The sequence below is a fragment of the Perca fluviatilis genome, chromosome 14 (assembly GCF_010015445.1).
Source record: "Perca fluviatilis chromosome 14, GENO_Pfluv_1.0, whole genome shotgun sequence".
Lineage (NCBI taxonomy): Eukaryota > Metazoa > Chordata > Actinopteri > Perciformes > Percidae > Perca > Perca fluviatilis.
In genome coordinates this window covers 6,413,096-6,433,777 of record NC_053125.1, presented here as the reverse complement: position 1 = coordinate 6,433,777, position 20,682 = coordinate 6,413,096, and the positions used below count along the sequence as shown (strand labels likewise).

Here is a 20,682-nt window from a genome sequence, read left to right as displayed (position 1 = left end):
TGTCTGGAAGAGTTCGGTAATAAAAAGAATTGCCAAATCACATTTTAGTTGGGGGGGGAGGTGCAAACAGCTGGCCAACAGGCATCGACTCATCTCGTCCCATAGGTCTTAACCCCAGGGGCCAGAGGGCACATGAAGTGTGCCACACTATTGACCCCTTGATCGGGGCAGGTGGTAAGTCTAAAGAATTAGTACCACCCCCCAACACACACACACACACACACACACACACACACACACTGGTTAGTGACAACTACAGGCTTTGAGAGGTAGAAATAAGATAAGATATAGGCTACTTTATTGTCCCAGAAGGGAAGTTTGTTTTGGAGTTGCTGGATAAAGTTACAGGATCTCACTCACTGTATAACTTTTGCTCTTGAGGAGTAGTGGCGCTATAAAAAGTAGGCCTACTAGTAATGGTAACGGCACAGTTATAGTAATAAGGAGTTAATGGTACAGTTATAGGAGCAGTACTGATATTTAGCGATGGTAATGTGTCTATGTTTTAACCAAACGCTGGTTCATAATAAAGAATACAATGCCCTGTCATACTAAATTAGTAAAAATAAGCAATACCTTGGAAAGGACATCTGCATCAGCCTGATATATAACAGCAATCTAAATTTAAATAAAAACAAATCAATCTAAAATCCGTTTTGGTTGCTTTGTCAAAACTATAACTGAAAAAGGGGCATTTTCGAAGGCCAATAATTATCGGTTCATGCAAGAAGTCGAAAACTCAAAGCTATAGTCATACAAATGGCGTTATTGCACAGGAATTTGATTCCTGTTGTGGTTTCATTTATAAATGTTGACTATGTTGATTAGGCTAAAATGGACATTATATGAAAATACCATCATAAACACATTGTAGAGTAATTAATAATGACACAGTAAATAAACTATTTCGATCAACTGTAACGATATTATACTATACCATTGTGTATAGTGTCCCTCTAGCCATAACATAGTGCTAAGACAAGTTATTAAGTTGGTGTTTTTGTTTTTTTAATAATTCCTAAAACTTGAACCCAAAGGAGAAGATTGAATCGCTTATTCATTTTTTAGTTTTGAGTGTTGATTTGCTCAATGTCATTCATCATATGACTTTAGTTTGAAGAGTACTAGTTGGGCTTCTGATGCAATACCCTAGCGGAGGAATCAAACCTGAGTAGGACAGGGGAGGTTTGCCTTGTTGCCTAGATACGAACGCGGATGGTGGCGCATTTAGGAGTCCTTCCCTGAACGAAACTGGCTTTTCGATAGCGGACATTGTGGTTCTGGATGTAATTGTCATCGAGGAATGACCTTCCTCCTGCTTGAGCCGGAATGTCGCCGTTTTCCTCGACGCTGTTGAAGAAGCACTGGATGTGAAAACAGCGCCATTTCTGTCGGCGTCCATGATACGCGATGCTACCGCAGCGGATTCCAGAGCTCGAGCTCGGAACGGCAGCGGAAGAGAAATAGCCGCTCCTCTTTCGCGGCTCCTCTTTACTTCAGCCCGCGGCAGGTTTGTAACCAACTGGGAGTTTTCTTGTCAAACTGTGGTGTTTTTGTCCCTGTTAAGTGTTACTTGTTTAGTCAGTTTACTCTTTCGCTGTATGACGATATGGCGTACATTTTGAAGAGAAAACGTCTGACAGTCCTCCGGTAGCCCGCCGGGGCAGCCGCTCCTCCTCCCCTTTCGGTTACAACAACAAACGTACGTGAAAGCTAACGTTAGTTTAAATCTGAATCGCACATCTCTGCAATATTGTGTTGACGTTTGGCCATTTTGGGTGCTACGTTTCCGACTGAAAGTTTAGACTTGGCCTAACGTTAGCGTGTTGCTGTTTGCTAGCTAGTTAACTATTTAATGGAGAACCGTCAGGGCTCTAATGTCACTCTGCAGCCTCCGTTCACTGTCCGACATATAACACCAACTTAACGTTAGCTAGCTAGCCTTCGCGGGACGGGAAGAGGTCGTGATTAGCGTTAAAATTAATTCACGCTAGACTGCAATGTAACGTTCTTGTCTCACCCGAATGACGAACGTTAGGTTAACGTCAAAATAATAAACTGCCTAACAGGAGACGAGCAGCTCTCGGTAGCTAGCTAACTTGGCTAACTTAGCTAGCTCATTGGCTAACGTTAAAGGTCGGTGGTCCAGCTAACCTTGCCATTTGACTGCAAAGTGACGCTAGCTAACCGATGTTAATACCACAAGTCGGTACAACGTTACTTGACACTTCAGCCGTTACCAAATCACCAATGACATTAATGCTTCATCTTAAATATCGTTCCTGGCTGGTTCTGTAGCTAGTTGCATTGCCGCACTCGATAGCCCAGCAGTGTAACATTAATGTCAGTAAACCATAACGTTAAACATTTGCACAACGTTACAATGCACCCGAAGTAGGCTAAAGTATGTAACTCTGTTAACACGGCACAAACTGCACTTTTGTTATTTTCCATGTCAGAGAAATTGCCATAAGAAATCGGTTGTAGGATAAAGTTGGTTTGTGGGCAGGGCAGTCAAGCGCTAGCCGGCCGGGGCTAGTGTGCATACAAGAAACAGCTGGGTTGTAGACACTGGTCAGCCATGTTTAGCAATTATCGATGAAGCTAGCTAACCTTTTAGCTGTTGTATCTGTATTTATTTAACCGACAATGTTATTCCACGAAAGGGTGATGCCTGCTGAAATAGTATGGTGGCATATTATATCGCATATTATCTTGCCCTTTTGACGTATCTAATGGGTAAACCTATAATATCCTACTGTTGAGTGACGACCAGGCCAGCCAATCAAATCGGCGCAGCCTCCATTTGCTCCTCACGTCTGTCCCCTAATCCGCTGCTGCTATGTGAAACACATGCACTTGACAGCCACACAGTCATTCTAGCTAGAGTTTGCTTGTTGTTTGTTATTGGCACAAATCTAGGAGATATTTGGTTGTATTACTCACAATTGAAACTATACAGCTGTTATTTTGTGATTGTAATGAAGGGAATAATAAGCAAAGTGGTGCTTCCTGTTTAATACGTTTTATAAAGCCTTGTATCAGGTGTTTCAAAATTACGTGGTCATGGCCACCTCTCTCATTTAGTTCTTTTGTTATGTCACATTTACTTAACAGGTGGGTCATTACACATACAAATTTGAATAGTGTTTGAGGTACTTTCACATTAATGTCAGAGGTCACTTTGTAGTAAATATGCTGTATTTTGAGGACATTACTTTTTTAACATGTTAATCACTTTAAATACTGTAGGTCTTATACTATCTCAATAAGCTGTCATGATTGTGAGTGCTATTTGCATTATTTAAAGAGCTTGTGCTCTCTCAGGAGCCATTAGCTTGCTAGTAATCGAGGCTATTCACAGTCAACTTGTATGCTGTGTGGTAGGATCAGTCAACATTTGTCTCCCTATTTCCTTTCCCATTTATAAAAAAAAAAAAAAAAAAAATGCATTTATTTAGCTGTTTGGCTCTGTGCTGTGGTTATGTGTAAGGTCTTTGACTATATCTTTGCTTTCATTCAATATTGAAAATATTTATGAGAAACTGAAGCATGTTTTTTTTTCCCCCTCTGTTTCAGGTTGTGCCGGTGAAGTAAGACGTAGCCCCAAAATGGACCCCTCCGACTGAGACGCAAACACATTCTGTGTTTTGCTCAGCAGCTGAGATCTATCAGCAGCATAAGCCATGCCTGACGATTAAAATCCCCCGTTTGCTCAAAGCAATAATTAAAAAAAAACATCCTACATGCCTCCCCATGTAGAGCCCCTTCAGTGCGTCCTGCTGGAGTGACTGCCCTCTCTTCCCAAGGTTCTGCTTCATCCTCTCTCTGTACCCTTCTCCACCGACCACCCTACAGTAACTACCCATCACAATGCTGCTCCACCTGAGAATGGCCAACACCTGAGGTCCCATGCGTCCAGTGAGCACCGATTCAGACGGTCCTGCTCCTCCTGAAAACCTCTCTTGCCCCTACCCCCTCGCGGGCCCTCTGCCTGCCTCAGAGATGTCCGTGCTCCAGTCGCTGGGTCCAGTACAAAGCTGGCTCTGCCAGGAGCTTGAGAAGTGCGGGATTGATGCCATGATTTACACCCGCTACGTCCTCAGCCTTCTCCTGCATGACAGTTACGACTATGATCTGCAGGACCAGGTGGGCTCCCACAACCTTAAAGAAATATTTCTAGTCAAAGTCAAAACGCTTACAAAGTTTTTGTTTGTCATTGTTACGGTCAATGTTTTGCATTATCACATGAGTAATCGGTGGGCTTTATACAGGAGGGGAAGTTAGTGTGTAAATATAATGGCCTAGGTAGAGGAAAACATCAATTTGCCAGGAGAGGCTTTTCTTTCACATCATGGTACTTCTACCACTGACTAATTCCTCCTTTTGATTCCTGTCATTTGTCATTACAGTCATTGACATGCAGATTGCTGTGTTAGTGTGCTAATTTCTTCTATAGAAATGTTTAGAGTGTAATGTAAATGAGTAATGTTTCTGTGCTTTAAAAAAGGTTGTTTTGTCCTTTTGTGAGTGACTTTTTGTCTTTTCTCGGTATGTGTTAAAGGAAAATGACATCTTCTTGGGCTGGGAGAAGGGAACTGGGAAGAAATGGGGCAAGAGTAAGAAGAAAGGAGGGACCGACTTGAGTCTTGAGGAAATGAAGAAGCAAGCTGCTGTGCAATGCCTCCGCTCTGCATCTGATGAAGTAAGCAGCATTGTCACTCAAGCTGACTGTTGTAATCCTGTGATTTTCATGATTTATGAGGATGGTGTTAATCAAGTTATGCTTTTATTTTTCTGTAGTGTAAAATGATACTTACTTGAATCACTATGGCTTTGTAATAATAATGCAAACAAGTCATTAGTAATGCGTTGAAGCGATAACTCTTTGCCCTGCATCGTCTTATATGAAACTTTTGAATGAAAATAATTCTGAATACAGAAGGCATGTCAGAAATGTTAGTATTCTTTGTTGTATGTTAAGGTGCAGTCATGCAGATATTAATTGCATAAATCACGGTGAATAGACACTGAATGAAGCTATGTCAATGTGGGTGGCTAAAGCATTGAACAAGAGAAGATCTTCATTCTACATGCATTGTCAGCTCATTTGACTTCAATTAGTCGTCACTGAAAAGGTAGTCTATATCCTTGACGCTCCACTTCAGGAATTTCTCCGTTGCAACCGAGACGATTATGATGGTTTAAAGAAATGCCAATAAACAAATGATGTCATACGCTCAATTGCACACATTTGTTTGCATAAAGCGTCGTGGTTGTGTCGATTACCCAAAGCCATATAAAATAATTAGCCAAATAAGCACAAACTCACTACACTACAGTTTAGCCTATTTTAATTAAGTTAAAAAAACAAAAATCCTAAAGGTATAGTGCATAGCCCCAATGAGGAATTCTAAGTAATGACAACCACACGGTGCATCCACATGACGCAAGTAAATGAAATGGCAATAATTCCTACTCCCTAATACATTACAAAACCCATTGCTAACCTATTGAAGAGCAGCGTGTCTGACCTTTTTCAGCTTCTTCCAACTAGGAAAAGCCACAACAATGGTTATCCGTGTTTGTCTTCGCTGTCTGTCAATTTATTTTTGGGGATTTGGTCACTTTCTTTTTGGGGTTTTAGTCCTCCTGCTGAACGCGTAAGTCTTCTTAGCAGTACAATCACTGCGAAACATTTTGTGGGCCCTTTTTCGGGTCTTCACTTGTTGCAGCAGTCCTCTTAGTTTCCAGGGCTGCAGTTTTCTTTTTTAGCGGTGACGTATAACTCATCACTTGAGCTGCTGCGCGCGAATGTCGCCGAACTACACCATTTTGTAAACATAGCCATACTGCGAAATGCAGAGAGTTTTGTGGAGCTGATAGTCTAAATTAGCTTTGTATCAACTCATTTGGCAACGGCTTGAATGTAACGAACGTTCATTAACATTGAATAGTCGCGCACTGGAACTTTAAAGGGAAGGAGATTTAGATTCAATAGAAAAATCCTCAACAAAACATTTGAATGGCATGAGAGCTATGGCGCTTACAGCAACGAGGCATTATTATGCACCCGTTTTGCTTTGTAGGCAAGACCCGCCCTGCTTAGCTTTCAAGCGCTAAGATTGGCCAGGCATCCTGCTCGCGCAAAGTACTGGGACCCCATTTGTTGAGGTCCTATCCCTAAGACCCTAAGCCGTATAATGGCAGGGAGAGCCCTGCCTTGATATAAAACAATGCTATCCTCACTTATAATGCATGACATTCGAAGGAGTGTCATTTGCATGTAAGCATATTCATTTGATTCCATACCTATGACTTAAAAAAGCTACAGATAGATTTACAGTACTTAAACTTTCTTCAATGGCCTGCAGTAGTAAGGGAGGTGTGATTTAGTTGAGAATGACACAACATAAAGCTGGAGGGAGGGTAGGGGGAAGGGTCTGCAAGGCAAGAGGAGGAGTGTTGCGCTCCTCTCTCGGGACTGGATTCTGCAGTCTATTTTTTAACCAGTACACACTGCACAGGATTGCAGCAGTGAGCGGCAGAGTCGGTCGGCTGTCAGCTGACCGGCATTAGCACAATGATGCAAGAGGAAACGCAGGGCAAGAGAAAACTTTGCTTTGCTTTTCATGAAGTGGCATGGTAAGGAATATTATTTTCCGGGAGAGTGATCAGGAAATGAGTGAGCTAAAGTGTCAGGAGACTCAGGAGCAACTATGTTGTGATTTTTTTTTTTTTTTTTTTGAGGCCATTTGCCAGTGCCTACCTGATCTAAGCTTGCATTTGAACATTGTTGTTTTGTTTATTTCAAACCCTTGTTATGTTTTTTACGCATAATATTGCTCAATGTGAGAAGGCAATAAGCTAAACAGGATATGTAGTAAATTTCTAGTGTCTTAGGACATAGTGAGGTAATCACTTGTACTGTTGCTTAGCCCCTTTTTTTTAATTTTAAATTTTTTTGAAAGCATTTCTGCACCATAGCTAAATATAGGACAGTCATGGCAGAGCATGCCTAAGCTCAGCCATCAGCTGGTTTGACTTGGGTCAACCCCATGCCTTTCATTCTTAGTTTTGGGTCACATTAAGGGTCAATGTAGCTTTTAGAAACTTTGCATTCTTACCTAAGACTACTGGATCTTGTCAGTCATGTTGTTTTGAAGGTAGAAAAAGAAAATGATTGTTTTGTGTACATCACGGCTTGCTTCTTTTTATCTTAAAAAAAAAGTCTAAAGCAGGTATTCAGTGTCCCACTTAAAATACCTGGGTAGGATTTTGTTAAGTAGTTAACTAATCCCTATAATACAGTATATCACTACAATGTAGTACCGGTACTCTACCATGATATTGACATTGACATCAGTCATTCCTGTTCTACAGTACCTGTAAGATATGCCTCTTTTTTTTTTTTGGTAATTTCAGCCTTTAATGGAAAGAACAGCTAGATAGGAAACAGGAGAGAGAGGGGGGAGGACATGCAGGAAACTGCCACAGGTCGGACCCGAACCCTGTTCATACACGAGGCATACACCTCCACACATGTCCGCCCGCTCCACCAAGTGAGCCAACCCGGCCACATTTGATTACATTTTTACTTTTCATTTCAGATGTGTAACAATGTTTTTCACTCCCATTGCTGGGCATACAACTTTTGCCAAATATGTTTTGTATGTTGAAATGTGCTCAGACCAATTCCAACTATTGTTCAAGCTCAAAGTTTTGTCGCATTCACAAGTATACGAATACATCATGTAATCTGCTGTTCACAATATTTAGTTTGAGTTCTCAAAAATCTGTTTCTGTTTTGTCTCATTTGTGCAGAACTCTGGAATTGAGAGCCTGGTTGAAGAGCTTTGCTCTAAACTAAAGGACATCCAAAACAAACAGAAAGGTTTGGTTGAAGACCATTATTATCATATTTTTTTATATAAACAAAAGAAGTTAAATAATAATTGCTCTAATAAATTGTCTTAATGTGCTTTTTACAGAGGAAAAACAGATTCAAAAGAAATCTGATGGCTCTCAGTCTCCGGAGCGAGCTGAGTCCCCCTCTTCAAAGGACCAGGTGGAAATGTAAGCTACATCATGTATATTGTGGACCTATGAATATGCGCATTTACAAAAAGTGGCTGCAGAACACAACCCGTGCATTTGTTTATTTGAACTCTGCTGCTATGAATGGATTTAAATCAAGTTTTCTCTCTGTCTGTTTTGACTGCAGGTATTATGAAGCCTTTCCTCCTTTGTCAGAGAAACCTGTTTGTCTCCAAGAGATTATGACGGTGTGGAACAAAGCTAAGGCCTGCGCGTATTCAAGTTCATCATCTGCGGCCCCACAGACCAGCACAGACACCTCTTCCCCAAAAGATTGCAACAGTGAAGGTGAGGCTGCGAAGGAGCGAAACCTCGAAGCATGTGGTACCATCACTACTGTGACCAACGAGAGAGGCCAGCAACGACGAAGCAAGAGGGAGAAAGAAAATCGATACCATGGTGGTGCAGGAGCAGAGGAGAAATCTACCGTCCACTCGAAGAGACAGACGAGACACAGATCTGAGGGCAAGTACAGACCCAGATCTTGGTCTTCTGGCTCTAGTGAGGCGGGCTCCAGCTCAAGTGGGAACCAGGGTGACTTGAAGTCATCCAGAAGCAAGGCAGTTAGAATAAGGCACAAATCCAGGGAGGCTGCAAAGAATAAGCGAACACGCAACAGTGGGCAGGTGAAGCTACAGGTGAAGTTAATCGACAGAGAGGAGCGAAGAAACACAGGAGGGAGCAGTAGCAGTGCCATTGGAGGCGCTGCCAAACAACCACAGCTTTACAAAAAGGGGAAGAGACCTCTGAAGGAGATTCGTAAAGATCCAGGCTGGAAGGAAGGGAAAGAGTCCGGAGTTGAGGCCAGAAACAAAAAGGAATACATGGAGGAGCCACTTTGGTACACTGAGCCCATCACAGAGTATTTTGTACCTTTCAGCAGCAGACAAAGCAAGCTGGAAACAAAATACAGAAACAAGGTAGACTCTCCTGATGGCTTTGCTTTGTCAGCAGACATGGAGAGGCTGCCGGAGAGAATCCAGGGAATCTGCATTGCCAATGAGAGCTACCATAGAGCTTACCTAGCAGCAGGCTCCTTTGTAGATGGGCACTTTGTGGAAGGGCCTGGCGAAGCAGAAGATGAAACTGTTGAACTCACTGGGACCTCAAGCTGCCCTCAGCCAGAGGATAGTAGAGATTTAGATGACGAGCATCTGTCTGAATTCACTCACTTCTATGAAGTTGACATTTATCAATCCATATTGGATACTAGTGCCTCAGACTCTGTACAGGAAAGTCGAATCTTAAGCATGATTCGACAAAAAAGCAAAGAGCAAAGAGACGTTGAGGCAGAATGTTGTTTAGTGTTAGATGGCCTTGAGCAGCAAGGGAAAAGTGCAATACGGGCAGACTCGCAGGAAGCTTCGGGATCTATTGGATTCTTAATGGAGGATCTTGAAAACATGGCTCAAGTGTGGGGATGTTATTCGCCATCTACTTCAGAAGATATAGACGGAGAAAGCTTCGTAGGAGACTCTCCCGTTCGACTCTCCCCCCTTTTCGATAGTGTTTCGTTTACCCTGAGCACACTATCTGGAAATCTGGAGGAGCCACCTGTCCCTGAAGCCACCAGTGAACCGTCTGGTTTGAACTCGTCCTGCTTCTCTCTTTTTGAGCTGCAGTATGACAGCCCCACTTTTCCTTTTTCCCGTGACTCACTCACCATTGGTCATGAAAACAACACAGATTCTAGTAGCTGTCTTGACCCCCATCCGCATAAACAGTCTCGTTTGCTAATATGGACCAAAAATAGTGCCTTTGACGAAACTGAACACTGTTCGAACCTTTCAACACGAACTTGCAGTCCGTGGTCACATTCAGAGGAGACTCGTTCAGACAACGAGCAAGGAAATGTTCCAGCGGAGGATGCTGCTCAAATTGGCAACGAAGAGATTGTTTGTGTAATCCCTCCTCTCTCTGGTACATATCTGGAGGAGGAAATCTTGGATTTTTTGCAAGAAGACCCTGGCCGTAAGTGTGAGGATGTCAGTATTAGTACAGCATCCAATCAGACCTTCACCAAAAAATCTAAATTGGAGTCCATTTGTGGTATAGCATTGGAAGAGGATAAGAGTGAACAGTACAGCACTGGCATGTTTTCGGACAACACAAACCAACACAGTGATGACTACAGCTCAGGGATAATAAAGGATATTTGGACTGCAATAGGAGATGACAAATCTGTAACGTCAAAGCAAGGAGCAGAAAAACCAAGCGAGGGGCTATTCTCCGATGAGTCAGGCAGTTACTGCTGCAGCTGTCTGGAAGTGCAGGCAAAGGGAGTTCCAATTCAGGGACCTCAGAAAAAAGCAGTGCAGCGCTCAGAGTATCACCTTTGGGAAGGCAAGAAAGAAGAACAGGACTTAGCCAAAAACAAACTCTCCAAGGTAGATGGTGCCGGGGATTACATGACTCCGTCCAAGCCCTGGGACCTGAACTCTGACAAGGAGAATACATCATTCATCCTAGGAGGGGTGTATGGAGAGTTGAAGACACTAAGTGGTGATAAGAATTGGGCTGTTTTGCCGCCAAGTGACACCCAAGATAGCCTGCTGCAGTGTGCCGCTGCAGCTGCATCTGCATCTGCTTCCGCTTCCAGCTCAGATATGCTTACCATCACTGGCACAGATGTGTTCATGAACACTGGTAGCTGCTTTGCCCCTGGGCACAGGCCCCTGTGGAGGCCTCTTGTGTCCTTTGGGCAGAGTGACCAGGCCATTAAAGGAGGCGGAGATGGATTGAATAAGGGATTTTCTTTCATCTTCCATGAAGATTTGCTCGGATCTTACGGAGGCTTGCATGGTGAGGAGCAAGGTTTAGATTACCCGTTTGCATCCTTCAACCTGAACAATCCCTTCTCTCAAGTCCTCCATGTTGAGTGTTCGTTTGAGCCTGAGGACATGGCATCATTCAGTCCAGGGTTCAAGCCCAAATCTATCCTTTGCTCGGACTCTGAGAATGACGCCTTCCACCCACGAATATATGGCATCAACCGGACGCAGTACAGGGCAATTCGCATTTCCCCCAGGACTCATTTTCGACCAATCTCGGCCTCGGAGTTATCTCCTGGAGGAGTGAGTGATTCTGAGGCTGAAACTGACAAGGAGGAGATGAGTTTTCCCGTCCTGGCGCCGGTGGACGTCTTTGATGATCCTCAGGCAGACCTCAAACCTCTGGAGGAGGATGCAGAATGTGAGGGCCCTTATTACGGGAAGTCAGAACTGGAATCTGGTAAATTCTTACCCAGATTAAAGAAGTCTGGCATGGAGAAGAGTGCCCAGACCTCTCTGGATTCACAGGAGGGCTCCAGTACCCTCCTGCCAATTGCGGAGCAAGAGATATGCTTAGACTGCAAAACGGCAGCAGCTGCACCCACTGCAGGTGGACAGACAGATGTCTCTGTCGGCAAGATTCAAAAGGAGGAATCTTCAGGAGAAAAGCAGTCCTGCTTATCTGCACCAGCAGGTCAGATCCACAAGTATGGGATTGCTTATGACTTTGTTGGAGATGTGCCAGAGGTGAGGTTTTCTTAAAATGATCTCCTAAGAAATCAATATATTTTGTGATCTGTGTGCCTGAGAGTTTTTGACAAAAGTGTTGGCCTAACCACACGGTTTGTCATCAGCTGTAAAATGGGTTCCACCTGTGACGTCTCAGGCAGCGGTTTGCTAAAACACACTAACCACTTCTCCATTTGTCTTGTTCAGTTCCCTCTGTTAAATATAAGTGGACAGGGAGGAACTGGCACCCAGCAGGACGAGTGCTGGTGGCAGAGCACACTCTGTTCCCCCCTTTTCCCTGGATCTCAGTGTACAGGTAAACCAGTTTTCATAAACGACTTTCATTTTTTTTACCATTTTATTCACATAACATTCTTGCAACACATCAAACCAGTGAATTTAAACAGTTAATGTTTCATTATTTTATATTCTATTATTATAACAACATATTATTTGTATTAGTTCGTTATAGACAAATGTGTGGGCAACATCCAACACATACATATTGCATGTCTGTGCCCACAGAGTAGTGGCTGAAAACGGGTTCTGAAAGTGAGAAATCTTGCACCATGCATCGATCAACTCATTTAACCCTCTGCAGACGATATTTATTATTATTACTTAACATTATTATTATATAATATTTACATTTTTTTAATTGTATTCACTAGTAGGGCTAGGTCCCAATTCAATTACATTTCCGGAAAATGTCAGTTACAATACCAATTTTGCATGGATATAAAAGAGATTCTCAGAACTTCTGTTGTAAATTGTACAAGCAAGAAGCAACCCTCAAGTAGTTTTCATAATGCACCATGTTAATGTTTCCTTAAGAATTGACGACCACCCCCCCCGACCCCCCACTAAATTGGATCATTTCACCACATCCGTGGTGAAAAGGCAGATATTAAAAGAACGATTTGGGAATTTTATTAATTGATATCCAATCAATCCAACAAAGATCGATTTTCCTAAACCTTCCTCCCACAACCGATCCACACTGACACTCCACTCTTCATAGATGTTAATCAGTGCTATAGCGCTACATGAACAGCACATTCAAATACTTCATGAAATGTGTTGCTGGCATTACACTGAAATATGCAACCTCCCGACTATTATGACTCAAAAGGAGTTTCTCATGGGGAAGGATTGACCAAATATTGACAGGATCCTAGAGACTGACCTGTACACTACTGGCCAGCAGCGTCCCCTATAACAACCATCAAAATATGTGAGCTATCTAAATAGTATCCCCATTTTTGGTTAACTGCTATCAAAATCCACTGAGGGATTTTGAGAAAAACGTTGTCGGTGGCAATCAAGCTGAAATTCCTCGCAATGTCGCTTCGCCGGAATCTGAACCGTCAGTTGGAAAATACAACAGATGCCGGCGGTAAAGAAATCAACAGGACAGTCGGTCAGCTGCAGCATGGATATTCACGCGTGCAACAATCTAACCATTCTGCTTGACTTCTTTTCTCCAGGGAGCAGCAACATTTGAATACTCCAGTTTTGCAGAGGACACCTGTCATAGAGAGGAAACCTTCCTCTCCTTTTTGTGACTGGACCTCCTACCAGCAAAGATTCAGGGTCATCTCAGAGCTGGAAAAACCTAATGTAGGCTCATTTTCTGACACCCCTTCAAACAAACCTACACATAACCCTGCTGGTTTTCATTTACTAACTTAAAAACCTTGTGTAATCAACAATCAGATCAACAAAAAAAAAGCGAGAGAAAAATAGGAAAACTCAAAAAATATGTTCAGTCTTTGAGTGATGCAATGTGCAGACATGCATTTTAGGCATTTTAGAATGTGTTTAATTTGATTCTTCTGTACAATGGTCCTCATTCAAGTCTCACAGTTAGGTAGTAGGGACAATCTTTTGTTCTATTCTCGTCCGTTTTGTTCCCGCCATTTTGCTTTTGAGCTAGGATACTGGTTGTTGGTGGTATCTGAATGGTTGTGCATGTGTGTTCGTCCAGCCAGTCTCTCTCACTCTTTTCCCTAGTTGAACATAATCTTGTGTGAAACGACTGCTAGAGCATCCTCTACTTTCCATCTTGTGTTCAGAAAGACAATATAAGGATGTTGAGGTTTTTGAGTTGTGTAAGCATTTGAGAGTTTAATTTAAATAGTTTGTTTTGGAAGACTTTCTGAATGTGAAGTAGAGAATGTGTGCAGCTTTCTTCTTTCTATCCCGAAATTCCCCATGTGTGAAAAGTTATCATAAATGAGTCTGATTTTTGAATGGTGATAGTCCTACAGAAGCTAGTAGTAGAAATAGTATGGTTTGTGAGGCTAAAATAATAATAAAAAAATCCTTTAAAAATAAAAAAAACAGGAAATCAAAAGGAGTTTTGTTGGAAAGAATACTAATAATCTACTTGAAATGCAATGCTGTAAAAGAATTGGGGGATAAAAAGAAAAAAAAAAGTTTGTGTTTTGGGTTAAAACATCATAAAAAAAAACATGACTACAGCCATTTCTGCAGACACCTGTGTTGCAACTGAATGAAACCTTTTTGTTTTTAATTTTTTTGTAATTTCTATGGTACAGACTATTGGTGCTATGAATATGTTCAAAAACCTTTTTTGAATTTGCAGTTCCACAATACGGCTGTGAGAAGTAGATGGCATAGCCTAGTTTTGTTTGTAGTCCAGACAGTCAGACTCCATGAATATCTTTTTGCGAAAAATTGTGAAAAGAAGAAAAAAAGAGAGGAAAAAGTTTAGCCTGATCGCGGCTCTTGCTTAATGTGTCTTTTTTTTTTTTTCTCTTAATGTCAGGCCTGTAACAGCAGAAATAAGCCGAAATAACGTGCAGATAATACATCTCACGTTGCTACCCATCTTTTCAGTTACTTGTCCCCAAAGCAGAAAGGACAAACTCAGCATTGACTGATGGTTAATTGTCCATGCTGCAACTAATGTAACAAATGTCTAACAAAACCAGTGGCCGGGGTGGTGGTCAAACCAAAAACATGGCATAATTACACTAAGGTACAAAATGTTTGTTTGTTTATTTTCCCCATATGAGGTGTGTGTGTGTGTGTGTGTGTGTGTGTGTGTGTTTTTTTTTTTTTTTTTGGTTTACAATATATCTTGTTGAAATATTGAGTAATGTCTCACTGTTTGTGTGTTGGCAACAGAACTTGTAAAGGCACTGGTTCAGAATGAGTGCACTAGACCTTTTTATCTCCGAGAAACCTGAATGTATGCAGAAACATACAGTACATTCACGTGAAAAAATGCAAATGAGTAAGTGCCCCCCCCGCCCCCCCCTAAATTTGAAACAGCCTGAACAAATTAGCTATAAAACGATTGAGGTGTGGTTGGACTGGCCCCTCTTGTGACCTGTGCTTTGAAAATTAAATTTAAGTCCAAGCATCTGCAGAGAAATGCATTGTGCAATTTGTAATACATTTTTTTCTTACCTTTCGATTTAACTTTCAAACCGGTTACGAGGACAGTAGCAGGGTGACTTATTTGTCACACCATGAAACTGAAGCACAGACAACTGAAATCATCCCTCCTTTAGTGGGCAATGAAAAACCGGTCAGCAGTGTGAGCAGACTCTGTAATGCACTGTCGCAGGTAAAGGTGTCTCTATTGCGGGCATGGCTTTGGAAAATGGCTTCCTCATTTAAAAATGCAAAGCTTGTATGTATGGTTTGTTCAATCCAATGCCACTTCAATTGAAAAAGAAAAAGAAAAGCGACTCCCCCTCCCCGAAGTAGCTGAATGAAAGGTACTCCAACTTCTGGGTCTTGTCACCTTTCTTTGACAGTCATCAGACACTCAGGAATTTTTTAATATAAGCATTACTGCATAATCTACACTCAGACCTGTGACAGTGCATTGATGCATCAATGTAAAACCTTTCTTTGATTGTAGAGCAGAGATTATTGACAGGAGTAAACCACAGAGGTGACTGTCATTAACTTAGAGCTATAGCTTTAGGGAGAAAAAAAAAAGAACTAAGCCATTGTAGATTGCATTCGCAATGTGGAGGGGAATTAAAGAGCCCTGAGAGTCCTATGCAATACCTTGGCGCATGTAAACATCCAAGAATATATGGAGAAAAAGTCATTCTGTTCATTTTTGCATGTTGATTACTTTTGCGTGAGGGACGCCTGAGAGAAAACCGAAACCAATCATTGACGGTCTCTAAAAAATGCAGCATGCAAACATCACACTTGTTTTTTTTTTATGTTGGATTTAACAATATTTTGGTTGAATAAAAAAGAATAAAAAAATACAAGTGAGGTTAAATCGGTGATTGAAAGAATGTTGTGAGTGTGAATCTGTGAGCAAATGTGTGCAAGTGGTTAAGTCCCAAAAAGCACTTAACATGGGAGTCGAAAGGAATGCATCCCACCTTTCTTCATTTAATTCTTCCATTTTAATAGGCCATGTTGGGGGGGGAAAACAACAAAAACACGTATGATGAGAAAAATGCATTCAGTGAGGGTATATGCATTTGGAACGACACTGACGGGGTCAATCGCACCGTGGTCTGAAGAACATATCCAGCACTGAAAACTTCCTCATCTTTTCATTCCCACCTAGACGGTCCTTCACCCCCACCCCCCTTTCCTCCATGTCCCTAAATCCATCTATCCTGAGTAGATGTGTTCTAATTTCATGTACACCCTGAGTAAATTATTTTGTTTCATTGTGGATTTTTCTTAACATCTAATAAAGGAATAAACCAAACCTCAGCCTATGAATTCCCCTGTGTTTTTATTTTTTATTATAATTTTGAATTTAGTGTATTTTTGTAAGTGGTGACAACTTAGACAGGAAGCAAAAGCAGCTTGACATTTTCAAATCCACGACCTGACGCTAACACTAGAGGGCAGGGTGACGATGCTGTAGGAGGATCAGCCAGCTCATTTCTCATATCCCATATGATGCTTTAGTTAGGATTGGCTGCTGATGCGCAATAATATTGTAATGGAAGCATTTTAGGACATATCCATTTATTTTTGTTATTGTGGGTTGCCATTGGAGAAATTGTTCTATATATTGTTTAGTGGACACCATCCAAAAGGTTATAATGAAATAATATTAACATCACTTTTTCTTTTATCAGGCAATACATGTTATTTTTTGGAAACATTTTCTAGTATTTAAAATAGGGTTAGGAATGTGGTTATATATCTGATAGCTTGATACTCTTTTTGAAACACATTTATAAAATATAATAGATATAAAATTCAATATATTTTGTGTAATCTGGCAGTAATTATTGTTACAAAATAAGTGAAAGAAATCAATTATTTAATACCCGGCATTAAATTTCCTAATCACATTTGGTATACTTTATTTTTTTTATGTTTCAGTCACCAGTAAAACAAATTGAACTGCACAACAGGCGTATACAATCTAGATTGATTGATTGAATGGGATTAAACAGGTGGACATGTTTCATCCAATAATAATTATAATAATAATTTTGCCGCCCAATAATGTAGGCCAACATTTAGGAATAATATTCCTAATTTCTAAGAATAAAACTATTTTGAAGCCTTAAAAAGGAAACACACAATATTATACAAATATAATATATATTTTTTAACATTAACCAAAGTTATAACACATTGAAAATCTCGCGTAACAGTTCGAGTTCTTTCTTTCCAAAGTGTGTAGGTTGTCAGGTTGCGAGGTCGATTATTAATGCCTTCAGTCCCAGACAGGTGAATCTATCGAACGGTCAACATTCTTGACTCGATTACAACGCACTCAACGGTACAAGTTTGTTTTAAAATGGCGGCGGAAGCGTCAAAACAGGTACGAAATGTTAACGATACCGGATAAACTTGTGAAATGCGTCGGTTTAAATAACACCGGAGAAGCGGTTCCTCTCCTGTAGGGATGCTGTGAGAGCGGAAAAAAAAGAAAGAAGAAAAAAAAAGTCTCGCATTTGAACTTCATTTGGCTGCATATATGAGGAAACGCTGCTAAACCCATCGAGTTGGCGTCAGCAGCAAGTGCACTTTGCGAGCAAGTGTGCTTAGACGGGGTGTTTCTTGTTTACAGCCTCATGTCCCCCCTCCCACCCGTCCCGCTGAGGTGAATTTATGCGTTTGTCCCGACACATTGCCTCACACTGGTGCTGTTTGTGTGTGCTCTAAGCTGCGTTGAGGCGAAAGGGAGGTAGGGTGGTGCAGCAGCAGTCCCAGCATCATCACCACCATGCACCGTTCCAGCCGGCGGCTACCTGCCGCTCACCTGTAGCATCCAACCGGCATCATGGCGAACACGAGACACGGTACCCAGGACCGGAGAGACAGCCGCTGCGGTAGGTAACCGTGATGTGATGTATACTATCACTGTTTACATACGTAGGCTACCACATGAACTGTGACCCGATACTGGATGTGCAGTGTGCCCCCCATGGTAACATTACAAGTCACACCAAACTGCATTTTTAAATGACTTGGGTTAAATACGGCCTCAAATGTTGTACATTTTACACAGTTGATAAACCATGACGTAGCATTTTGTGATTTTATTTAACCCTTGTGTTGTCCTCGGGTCTAATTTGACCCCTTTTCAAAGTTTTTTTTATATCAGAAATATGGGTTTCTTAACAACCAAATTGCCCCAAAATAACTAGGATGCATCCATGTTTTATTTCATTTCACAGCATTTGAAAAAGAAAATGTTTTTAAATGCTTTCAAAACCGCATCCTGACCAAACTTTGACCAGTCTGTGATTCACTCAACATCCTCTGATCTTAACTATTCTTTTAGTCAAAATAATTCATAATTTCTGCTCTTTTTCAAACAAAAAATTCATTAAAGTCATTTAAATTAGGTTTATTTAACCTGGAATAAAAAAAGTGCTGAAAAGAGGGACAAAACGTTTACAAAAAGAACCAACGGCATTAAAAAAAAATGTTCCAAAGAGAGCGCAGTTTTCAGTTTTGACCCAGAATGACAAGTTCATGGCCGACGGTGAAGACAACACCAAGGGTTAAGCCGTTTTTTTTTATTCGGCATACATTTAATATACCAAAGGTTTCTGAGATTACATTTTAACTTTTAATCGCACAGTTAAAGGTCCAGTGTGTAACGTGTATAAGTTGTTCATTATCAAAATCGGTGTTGCCCGTTCACCAACTTGTCCTTTTTTCATGAATATTTACCTCCACCATCAATTCCAAGTATTCCTATTGGCTTGAAATTTTACATTTGCGTTTGCATGAACTGGGGTAGACGCTCCATATTCATGCGCCATCTTGAAATATGTAAGCTGGTAAGGGACATACAGGACATACTGCTCCGCCTTTCGCATTTTCGCTGTCACGTGATGAACTCACAGGTGCTGCTAATGCTGCTAATGCTGCTAATGCTGCTAATGGGTATCGTAGCTTCCAGGCCCGCGATATTACGAATCCCACTATGGCCACGCCAAGACCCGCCCTTCAATAGCATTCACACACTACTATTGGCCAGGCGTCCATGCTTACATGCACAGGTCCTATCCCCTGACCAATCCCCTAACCCTAACCACTCGAGGTGAAATGCCTAACCCCAACCAATCGAGCTGCTTCGTAGGGCGGGTCTTGGCGTGGCCATAGTGGGATTTGTAATTTTGCTCCCGGCCCCGGCAAGTAGGAAGAAGGAAACATGGAGGAGCACACGTATTCAAAATCCAAATTTCCTCTTCGCCCAGAAAAAGGAGATTGAAAAGAGCAAGAGACGGCGACATAAAAAAGCGTGAAGGCTACTGTAGCTGTAATACCTACTTTGAACCGCGTGGCGCGAGAGAGTTGATTGGGATATATGATCTCAACGTTGGACCTTAAAACGCACACGAGAACGTGTTGTGAATTGTTTAAAGCCAGTCATTAATTCAGCCAGAAAATGGTATTCATTTTGGCATACATTTAAAGTATCAAGTGGCACTTGCTGAGATTTAAACGTTTAACCCCCAAAGCTATTAAACAGTGACTCGTAACCTTTTTGTGAATTAATTGCTAAAGCCAGTCTTCCTTTCGGCATGTAAAAACCAATACAAAAACCAAACACTTGCTCCAATCCAGTTTCAACTTTTATCCACTAGGACTTTGTTTGCTCATCATCCTCCTGCAAGAAATGCAGCTGAATTGAAAGAGTCATGTAGGCTGGGGGAACGGGGACTTCTCAAATAGTTTTTATGTCATGTGCCCTGTATTATGTACGCATCACACACCATGCATTCCAATCTTTGGCTGAAGGAGTGTCTTAACCCTTGTGTGGTCCTTCGGGTCCTGGTGACCCGAAGGACCACACAAGGGTTAATGCAGCACCTTGGTGCTCGTTTGTACAGCATTTTGGTCAGCTTAAATGGTGTTTAAGTGTGTTAGGAAACAAACTTTACTTACTTACTGTACAAGAGACAGGGTTTAGAGAGCAATTCTCAACAAAATAAACGGAAGTACATCATCCTTGTGTGGTCCTTCGGGTCCCGGTGACCCAAAGGACCACACCCAAACCCAGAAACACTTTCTTAGAAAACCACTTAAGCATTTCCCACATAATTCAGAATTTGTGATGGCATAGTGTTAACCTTAAGTTGTGACCTAAGTTGAAAATAATTCTAGTGATGATGATGTCTAATAAGACTCGCAGAACAAGATTGCTGTGTGTGCTCAACCTGGGTGTTTTCAAGTTGAACAGACAATAAGAGCCACCCTTTGCTTTTATCATGACTTATTAAAACAAGAGCATACATGTCTATGCTGGCGTGGCCCTAACAGTTCACTGCTAATGCATTTAAATGCTGAGTGCCATTGCATTTATATTTTAAATCTAGATTTCAAAACCGTGCCCGTTTTACAGCAGCACGCGGCGCTAATATTAAAGACTCAGTTTGTACAGATTCAGACTTTTTATTTATTTATTTTTTTTTTTTAAAGTGACCTCTGGTTGTAGATGATTTCCACAGTGGCACAGGACCGACCTGTTGCTGTGTTTTGTGACAAAGTCTACCAGGCTCACATGACAACCCGCAGGTCAGGGTTTAGAGCTTGGCTAAGAATCTGGCTTTGTGTGTGTGAAGCATTTGGAGAACATTAGGCCCTGCTGCCG

The 20,682-nt window shown here is 41.5% G+C and overlaps 2 protein-coding genes across 5 annotated transcripts in view; both read left to right on the top strand.

Moving 5' to 3' along the window:
• The first annotated feature begins 1,179 nt into the window (after positions 1 to 1,179).
• kiaa0232 (KIAA0232 ortholog) lies at positions 1,180 to 13,245 on the top strand. Of its 3 annotated transcripts, none has more exons than XM_039823424.1 (8): positions 1,180 to 1,510; positions 3,580 to 4,149; positions 4,565 to 4,705; positions 7,825 to 7,894; positions 7,992 to 8,076; positions 8,225 to 11,615; positions 11,805 to 11,913; positions 13,085 to 13,245. In XM_039823424.1, the coding sequence occupies exons 2-8, from the start codon at positions 3,913 to 3,915 to the stop codon at positions 13,099 to 13,101; spliced, it is 4,050 nt and encodes a 1,349-aa protein (XP_039679358.1). In that variant the 5' UTR covers positions 1,180 to 1,510; positions 3,580 to 3,912; the 3' UTR covers positions 13,102 to 13,245. The 3 variants fall into 3 exon arrangements, with proteins under 3 accessions (XP_039679358.1, XP_039679359.1, XP_039679360.1); XM_039823425.1 differs by lacking the exon at positions 1,180 to 1,510 and adding an exon at positions 1,681 to 1,702; XM_039823426.1 differs by lacking the exons at positions 1,180 to 1,510; positions 3,580 to 4,149; positions 4,565 to 4,705 and adding an exon at positions 6,536 to 6,645.
• Positions 13,246 to 17,320: 4,075 nt separating this feature from the next.
• The window catches only part of tbc1d14 (TBC1 domain family, member 14), a 40,486-nt gene continuing 37,124 nt past the window's right edge, over positions 17,321 to 20,682 (top strand). Inside the window, exons 1-2 of one of the 2 annotated variants that reach the window (XM_039823420.1) lie at positions 17,321 to 17,394; positions 17,740 to 17,905. In XM_039823420.1, the coding sequence (XP_039679354.1) occupies positions 17,857 to 17,905 (49 nt within the window). In that variant the 5' untranslated portion in view covers positions 17,321 to 17,394; positions 17,740 to 17,856. Of the gene's footprint in view, positions 17,906 to 20,682 lie in introns of both variants that reach the window. The other variant, XM_039823419.1, reaches the window with a different exon arrangement.

What these genes read in the sequence shown, in the direction of transcription:
- kiaa0232 (XM_039823424.1), top strand. Translation starts at nt 3,913, where the DNA reads ATGCGTCCAGTGAGCACCGATTCAGACGGTCCTGCTCCTCCTGAAAAC. An exon ending in ACTATGATCTGCAGGACCAG is followed by an intron (nt 4,150 to 4,564) that starts GTGGGCTCCCAC and finishes TATGTGTTAAAG; the next exon opens with GAAAATGACATCTTCTTGGG. An exon ending in TCAAAGGACCAGGTGGAAAT is followed by an intron (nt 8,077 to 8,224) that starts GTAAGCTACATC and finishes TTTTGACTGCAG; the next exon opens with GTATTATGAAGCCTTTCCTC.